Source organism: Micropterus dolomieu, linkage group LG01 (genome assembly GCF_021292245.1).
Source record: "Micropterus dolomieu isolate WLL.071019.BEF.003 ecotype Adirondacks linkage group LG01, ASM2129224v1, whole genome shotgun sequence".
Taxonomy (NCBI): domain Eukaryota; kingdom Metazoa; phylum Chordata; class Actinopteri; order Centrarchiformes; family Centrarchidae; genus Micropterus; species Micropterus dolomieu.
The window spans coordinates 49,025,631-49,034,424 of NC_060150.1; the positions used below are offsets into that span (position 1 = coordinate 49,025,631).

Here is an 8,794-nt window from a genome sequence, read left to right on the forward strand (position 1 = left end):
ATTTCTGTTGTGTTTTAGATAATCGGCCCTCAGAGAGGTCGTGCCTCTGACAGCATTCACAGTTCAAGCCTCTCAGCCGGTTGTGAAACTTCCTGTTCCTGCTGGTTCAACACGCTACTGCATCAACAGACATTTCCTCACAGTGAAATTAGGAAACATTAAATTTAAGTAAACATATTAAAGAATGAACTTCTTAAACACTTTTTCTCCACTGATGTTCTTCCTTTTAGATTTAGGAGCTCGAAGCATCTGCAGGATCTGGCTGAGTTTAAACTCAGGTTGTCCGTCTTCAGTCTTAGTTTTATGTCTTCATGTCAGGGCGTTGTCTTTATTATGGTCAAAGACGCTTCACACCTCCTTCAGACTGACACAGTGGCTCCTCCTGATCAGGTCAGACAGGGTCACGTGCTGCTCCTTTTAGTGACTCTCACAGGGCTGTGGAGTCACTCTTGATTAATGTTCACTCTGTTATTCTGTGCGACAGAAAAATACAAACCTTACCTGACGCGTACAGTATCCTGAAGTCCAAGCTGACCTCGTCTTCAAATGCTGTTTCCTGTTTTCTTTCCAGAGGCTTCTGAGCCATCATGTGTCACACCATCATCACAGTTAAATAATGTACATGGTTTTCATTAAACTAATGTAAAATCAATAATTATTTATTATACTGTGGATGTGTGTTGGTCTCCAGTGTTACTGGTTTACCTCTCAGACTTGAGAAGATGAGTGATTTGGAGGAAGACAAGGACAGATCAGAGTCTCCAGGATCCAGCTGTCTGTCTATGAAGAGTGACCCGTCTACAGGAAAACCTCCAGACTCCAGTAATGAACCTGGACCCTCAGACACAAAGTAAGAGACCAACATAAATATTCACCTCCTGAGCCATTAAAACACACAGCAAAGTTTAACGCAGCCCTGTTAAGAAGAAAACCCTTCTCACCACATGGAGACATGTTGTTAATGAACTCAGATTGGACTCAAATACAGGACAGGAAACGATGAAACTTAAGTCAAATCAAATCTGTTTATGTTGCACATTTAAAACAGTGTGCTACACACAGTCCAGCAGAACATGAGTACACAAATCATAAAATGATCTCCTGCTGACCTGTCAACTCAGAAATACCCACCCACACAAAACAAGAGAGGGCCAGATGGGGGAGCAGGCTAGCTATAGTCCTGAGAGAACAGGGGCCCGGACCACGAAGCAGGATTTGAGCTTATCCAGGGAACTTCGGGGTTAACTGGGTTTTCAGCACCACGACGGTGGTTCACTGGTGCTGAAGCGCTAACCTGCTCCGGAGCAGGTTCTGGTCCAGAACAGAGATCAGCTCTATGAAAACGCCGCCTACTGACCAATCAGCCATCGCCATCTGTAGGAGATCCCGCTGTTTGATTGGCTGCTTTGTTTGCTGCGGTGATGTGGAGAAACTGACTGAACAGTAAGCACGCATCTTACATTTTTTATTTGCTACCAAGTCCGTTTCACACAGCCCTGAAAATAAAAGGCTTTTATTTTATTGAACATAAAAGCATACAGTTTAATATGAATGTGTTTATTTTAGTTAGTAGCTGTCTTGTATTTCAGAGACTGGTCATGTAGCCCCACCTTTTGCTACCTGTGCAGGTAATGTGGGGAGTTTTCACTAAATGTTGATATCCAGTCTTTCACCACTATCTGAACACCTTTTATACCATTAAAGACTTTTCATTTAGTTGCTTTATAAAGTTGTATTTAGAAAAATGTATGGAACACTTTTCAAATCAAATAAATGAATCTGATGTTTGAAGTTCTTAAAATGAGGTGGAGCGACCACTTATTCTGCGCCCGAGGCTTTTAATGTGGAAACGCTGACACACAGCTGAGCTGATAGAATAAGCGCAGTTTTCTCTTGGTTTGTAAAATATGACGCTCTGCTGCCAGTGGACTGGGAAATGTGTGACTGCCTTTCCCGATCGGGATTGTTAGGGTTTGTTAAGGCTAGTTAACAAAAAGATATCCTTGGTGAGGCTGAACTTGCTTCGTGGTGCAGGCCCCAGGTCGGTCTTGACTCTGCTTTTAGAAGACAGCACAGTTGTGGCACATCTTATATCATGGGAGTTTGTTCTATAGAGTGGGCCCACGATAATGAATGCACCTTCTAGATTTAACCTGCTCACTGGGTGTCTGAGACAGCAAGTTCAGTTTTGAGTGGCTCTCTCTTCTCTTACCTCTGTTGTTTAACTGCAGAAGGTTTTGGGTCGAGCAGTATTTGATCTCACTGACACAATTGTCAAGATAAATTATAGGGCTGAGGTCGTCATGTGAAAGCAAAATATACAATTGTGGCAAGTGGCAGCACAACAAATGTTACAATTGCCAGTTTAAAAGAGACACACAAAACGTCCTGCCCGTTAGAAAGGAAGACGGACGGTTAATGACACGGCTGCATAGGCCAAAAGAATTTTCTAGTCTACTGATTGAAGCAGCCTCATGTATGTTTTGTGCCCCTACACTTCATAAATAAGAACAGCTGTACATGTGCATTTGGTATGATTACATTACTTATGAAAAACAATCACCTTGACAATTTTGTCAAGTGGGGTGATGGTGCAATGGATAAGGTTCAGTCCCCCATTGTGTCCTTGAGTAAGACAATTAACAGTTGTTACTTACTGTATAGCAATTGCAAGTCGCTTTGGATAAACGCATCTGCTAAATGAATAAATGTAAATGTGCTAACACAGCAAACCAAGTAATATTACTTACTTGTCCAACAGAAAGAAGGCCAGCTCGGCGTCTGTCGTGCAGGTTTTGACAATGTCCGGCAGCGTCTTGCTTGGTCACTATCTTTTTCCCTTCTTAGCTTATTCTGTAACTGTCCTCTTCTGTCTCTTTGCCTCTGCCATTGTTAGGTCAAACTAGACTTTAAACATAACGGGTCTTAGTTGGACTGACAAATGGAATGTTTAGAGATGGCGGTAAGCCAAAGTCTGGAGAGGTGGCCGGTTTTTCACCTAATGGCTAATGGAAAATAAATGATGAACTGCACTGATGGAACTCAAGACAAAATAAACTAGTGCATCTGCAAGAATAAAAAAGGAGAAAAATAAACAGCTGTTTGGTCATTGAGTGAAATCCTGTAAAACATGGGAAGCTGCACATATCTGAGAGAAAGACTTACCAGCCATTAGCTACAATTATCACCAGTCTCCCTATTATAAGTCAGTGTGTCATCAAAGTGAGATTGAAGCTGTTATTTTAAGATAAATCACTACATAAAGTTGATTTGAAGTGTTGTGAATCACGGTCCAAAGGCTGCAGTAAGGTCTATTCATATTAGGATGGAAGATTTGTTTGCAGCACTGTGGATCGTTGACTAATTTTAAGGGAGCTGTTTCAGGGCTGAGGTTAGTCCTGAAGCCAGACAGTTACTCATCATACAGATGGTGGAGTGACAGGTAATTATGCAGCTGTTTGTTGACAACCTTTGAGTATTTTACTAAAAACAGGGACAATGGAGATTGGTCTGGAGTTGGTCATCAAAGATGTTTTCAATAATGGTGAAATAACAGAATGATTGAGCCTCATGATTGTAAACCAGTTATTACAATATTCAACATGCCATGCGACAAAGTGGAATACACGTTTGAAACATTTTGTGGGAACTGGGTCAAGCTGGAGTTTAGCTGCTGCACCATCTCTTCTAGATCAATAGAGGCATTAGGTGGATGATAATGCATTGTGCTCACAGTGGTGTGATGATGTTAGGGCATTAGGTGAAGGAGAAGTGGAGTTGGAGTTTGGGAATAATAGAAGATGAAATGGTGTGGGCATTGGTGAATTAGGAAGCATAGCTGGCTGTTCAGAAGAAGGCAACGCCAATAGACTCACAAACAAAAACAAACAGAGGCCGTAGGGGAAGACTGGAAACACAGGAAAAGGAAAAAACACAAGGAGACTTGAAACTAGACTAAACTAGACTGTATTTGTTAATGTCCGTGTCTCACATACACTGTGGAGAAACACTCTAGCCTGTTCGTACACGGAGATTATGATGATGCTTGGATGACGACTAAATGTGCAAACTTTTCTAAATCCGGGGAAGGGTTGAACTACAGTGTTAACTGTAGTTGTTAAGTCTTTCCAGTTTATTTATTGTCATTCATCCACAAATCAAGTACACAAATGAATGACATGACATTTCTCACGGTCAAGATCACGTTTACAAGACAAAACCTACAACATCATCACACAGTAACTAAACTAGACAAGACAAAAAAACAGAGCACATCATATAATGTTATGTTAGAGACCCAATGCTGCAGACCACATGTGACTAGCAGAAAATCAGCTGACAGCAGCCAAGTAACCATAGCCAGTGATGTTAGCATGAAACATGTTAACGGTCTGTTGAAGTGATGAAGTGGAAAACTCCTTCATACATTAGGGATAACTGCACAAGTAGTCTGGCCAAAGAATAACCTGCAGTAGTCTACGCTATAAATATTAAATCGATTATTTCTTAAAGTAGCCATATGCTGCACTCATAATGCAGATTAGCCCATTCAGCTGGTCTTTACTGTTCGGTGCTGGCAGACACATATGACAACAGAGCAGAAAGACTTCAGAGCATTACTGCCCCTTTAACACTGGACAAAAACCCACTAACACCCGCTAACATCTTGCTTTTGTCTTCAGTGTGAAAGGTTACAATTGGCAATAAGTGGCATTCACTCCTGGGTCAAATGACTCACAGGAATTTATCAGCTACAACTCCGATCGGCAGGGATGTAAACCTGGTGCTTTTCCACCATAACTCTTTTATCTGTGGATGTCAATAAATGTCTCATCCATATTCTTATGTAGTATTAGCAAGCTAAGCAACGCGCTGTGATGTCTTTCAGAGCACACAAACGCTATAAACACAGCTGCCCAGCAGGGACGTGCACAGGGGGGTTGCTCTGGTTGCCCGGGCAACTGCCCGTTTGCCTTTCCTGACTCAAGTTGCCCTTCCGACTCGCCCTTCCGAGAAAAAAAAATAAAATAAAAAAATAATCGCGATCGCAAAGCCTCATTCACTTCCATTCGGGCACCGAAAGTGAAAGTCAGTAGGGGAAGGGCAAACTCTGTTTAAGTGGCTGCACTGCTGCAGCGCTGCCTGCACGTCAGTCCATTCTGTTCCCTACCGGAATTCCTGTTTCCTTCCTTTATGCAATCATACTACAACAAATCATGCGTAGTTTTGCCCAGTTACCATACGTGATACGTACCAACAGAAGTGAATACGAGCTAGAAGCGCAACTGAATGTACGGGAAGCCAAAAGGTTAAAAAAGAATTGTATTTTTTTCCGAAATCTAAGCGTTTTTTTATTTAATATTTTATTAGAAGCGAGTTTTCCCCATCTGTCAATTCAATCTAGATTATTTATTTTCAAATAAAAAAAAAAAAGGAAAAAAAATAAAAAATGATTAAAAAAAACAATAAACAATAATATAAGGAACTCTTTTTCTCATATGTATTTTGGTGACATTTATATTGTTAATGCATTTTGGATACTGTGTTTAGTGTTTACAAAGTTGTATATCATAAACCTGTCATCTCACTCTGACGTTTTGCAATATAAATAATAAAAAATAAATAAATAAATAAATAATAATAAGACGGACCCTAATATAAGGCGTTAAGTTTGTTTGGACATAAACACGGTCAGATAAGGCAATTTGTATGGGCAAAATTTCACTGAATATACTCAGACATAATACAAAAACTATGAACATGTGTAAGATTAATTAAATTCACTGAAATATTTATTACTGGATTTTGAGAACCATTTTATTATCCTGCAGTGTGTAAGCAAGACAAGACAATTAAATGTTGCGCCAATACTTTTTGGCCATTTTTGCTTTCCGTACATACAGCTGCTCTGTCAGCAGACACAGAGCGGGAACGGGGGAGCGCGCTAATACACCGGCACTTGAGGTGAGCCTGCATGAGCGGTCCTAGAAGGAGATTCTCGCGGTTGTCGGAAAAGGTGAGTTTGTGATGTATAACAAACAAAGTAACGAACGATCAATCATCACGTTTTATGAAATTAATTAAAATCTTCTTGAATCCAGGCTGAGTTTGCCACGTTTAGCCTAAATAATCAGACAGATAGCTTGCAGACAAGCAGCCTAGGCTACTATTTTTTATTTTTTTTTTGGTAGGCATTATGCAAACTAAACTACATGTCTGCTGATAGTTAGTTTATCACATTTCGTTTTAGCAAGAAGAATGAATGATGGAAGTAATGCATCACATTAATTATTTAATTTAAAATGGTTAAATGCATAAATCCTATCACATCTCTATTTTGGGGATTGTTTGAAGCCAAGATGCCCTCTGAAAAGAGGCGGATTCAGGAGAGGGAGAGACAATTCAGGGAGGCAGCAAAAGGCAGCACATCACTGCAGGGTTGGCTGCGAAAAAGCCAACCAGCAGCAGGTGAGAGACATTCAATGCACTGAGATAAAGATGACATGACAATGTGTAGGTGAATTGATTATTTAATCAGACTCATATTTTAACCTACTAATGGCAATGTTTTAAAATTACATTACATTTAAGATGAGGAGGAGCAGTCACAAGCATCCAGACTATGTGAGGAAAATGTGGACCAGGAGGAGGCACATAGGGCAGGTAGGCCTAAGTGATGATCACCAAATATGAGATGCGAGGACCTGGACCATGCTAGAAAGTACAGGGTTAAAGAGCTGCATGCTAAATAATTGTAATCTAAAAAACATAGGCTATTTTAGAGGTCATTTCAAAGATCTTGCCTGAGCAAAACATAAATACCACTAGTGGCATTAAAATAATAATGATAATGGCAGTAACAATAATATATAATTGGACAGATGATGAGCCCATTGCATCAGCTGTATTCAGAGAGCCAGAGCCAATCCCAGATGAGATCAGGACAGACTGGCAAAATAGGGAAATGATAGATGAGCAAGAGGATGAGATGAGGGAGACGAGAGCATCAGCAAGGAAAGATATTGAGATGACGAGTGGGGCAGAGTCAACAGATTTTGATTTTTTGCTGATGTTTGCTAATCCCACAGATCCAGCTCATGTAGAAAGCAACAATCTTAAGTATGATCAGACCTTCATCACATTTTCCAATTCAGTCGGGCCTTGCCGTCCTATGGTAAAGTTCCCTAAAAATGCAGATGGGCGCTCTTTTCAAGCCCAATGGTATAACGATGACCCCTGGCTGGAATATTCTCCACTGAATGATGCTATGCATTGCTTTAGCTGCAGGAATTTTATGAATGAGGAAAGATTTCAGAGCAGGAAAGGATGGAAGTCTGTAGGGATAAACTTGTGGAGGCAGGCCAAAGTGAAGATTAAGGAGCACCGCAGCAGTGAATTGCATATGCTAGGGATGATAAGGTGGAATGCCTTTACAAAAGATACACTGCAGAAGGCTTTTGCAGTAGCTGATTCTCAGATGGAAGCAGCCACAGAAAGAGAGAGGCAGAAAAACAGAGAGATTATGTTCCGTTTAATGGACATCACATTATATCTGGCAAAACAAGCTTTGGCCTTTAGGGGAAATGAAGAAGGCTTGTCAAGTTCAAATAGAGGAAATTTTCTGAACCTGGTGGATTTGCTTGGCCAATATGACAGCGTACTCGGGCTTCATCTTGATGCAGTCAAGGAAAAACAAGCATCAAACCAAAGGTGCCAGGTGTCTCTCCTGTCCAATAGGACACAAAACGACCTCATAAAAGCACTTAGTCTTTATGTGAAACGAATCATACAGAAGGAAGTGACAGAAGCATCACAATTTTCTATTTTGCTAGACGAGACCACTGATGTGTCGCATATTGAGCAGGTATCCTTTGCTGTGCGATATGTCCACAACATGACTATAAAGGAACGCTTTGTACAAATATGTGATGTGGCATCAACAACGGCAGAGGCACTGGAGAATGTAGTGATGAAGCTACTGGAGCAAAACAACTTCAACATTCAAGATGTCTGTGGACAGGGATATGATGGAGCTGCCAATATGAGTGGACGCTACAATGGGCTCCAGTCCCGGATTCAGAGACAAAATGAGAGAGCGTTATATGTGCACTGCCATGCACATTGTTTAAATCTCGTTTTAGTTGAGAGTGCAAAATCCAACAAGCACTTTGTGGATTTCTTCACAGTCGTTGAGAGGCTGTACACATTCATTTCCAACTCTACAAAGCGCCATGCTGCATTTGTGGAAACTCAAAAAGCCATGAATCCAGACCAACATGTCCTTGAACTACAGAGGCTTTCAGACACCCGGTGGAGCTGCAGGGAAGATGCTTTAAAGACAATAAGAAAGGTCCTCCCTGCTGCCCTACAGTACTTGAGAAATCTGAGAGAGTGTGACCCCCCCGATCTGGCTGCAGGAGAAGCTAAAATGCTGTTGAGCAGCATAGATTTTGAATTTTTGCTGTGTCTTGAAATAGCAACGCCAGTGTTCATGGAGACATCAGTTGCCTCAAAAGTACTCCAGCAGGATGACCTGGACTTGGCTGCTGCTTATTCTGTGTTGGATGGTGTCTTGAAGCGAGTAGTGGAACTGAGGAGAGACAGCCAATTCTCACAAATATACAACACTGCCACAACAATTGCTGAGGAAAATGACATAAGCATTCCCACAAATATTCCAGGTAGACAAAGAAAAGTACCCGCAAAGCTGAAATACACTTCCAAATCAGCAAGAGAGGATGATGCAGTCCAGACCTTGGAGGAATATTACAGGGGAAGGACATACTATACTTTT

The 8,794-nt window shown here is 41.1% G+C and overlaps 1 protein-coding gene across 1 annotated transcript in view; it reads left to right on the forward strand.

Moving 5' to 3' along the window:
* The first annotated feature begins 756 nt into the window (after positions 1–756).
* LOC123968066 (NACHT, LRR and PYD domains-containing protein 12-like) overlaps positions 757–8,794 on the forward strand; it is a 583,923-nt gene continuing 575,885 nt past the window's right edge. The window contains exon 1 of the mRNA XM_046044550.1: positions 757–850. Within this exon, the coding sequence (XP_045900506.1) occupies positions 783–850 (68 nt within the window). The 5' untranslated portion in view covers positions 757–782. The remainder of the gene's footprint in view (positions 851–8,794) is intronic.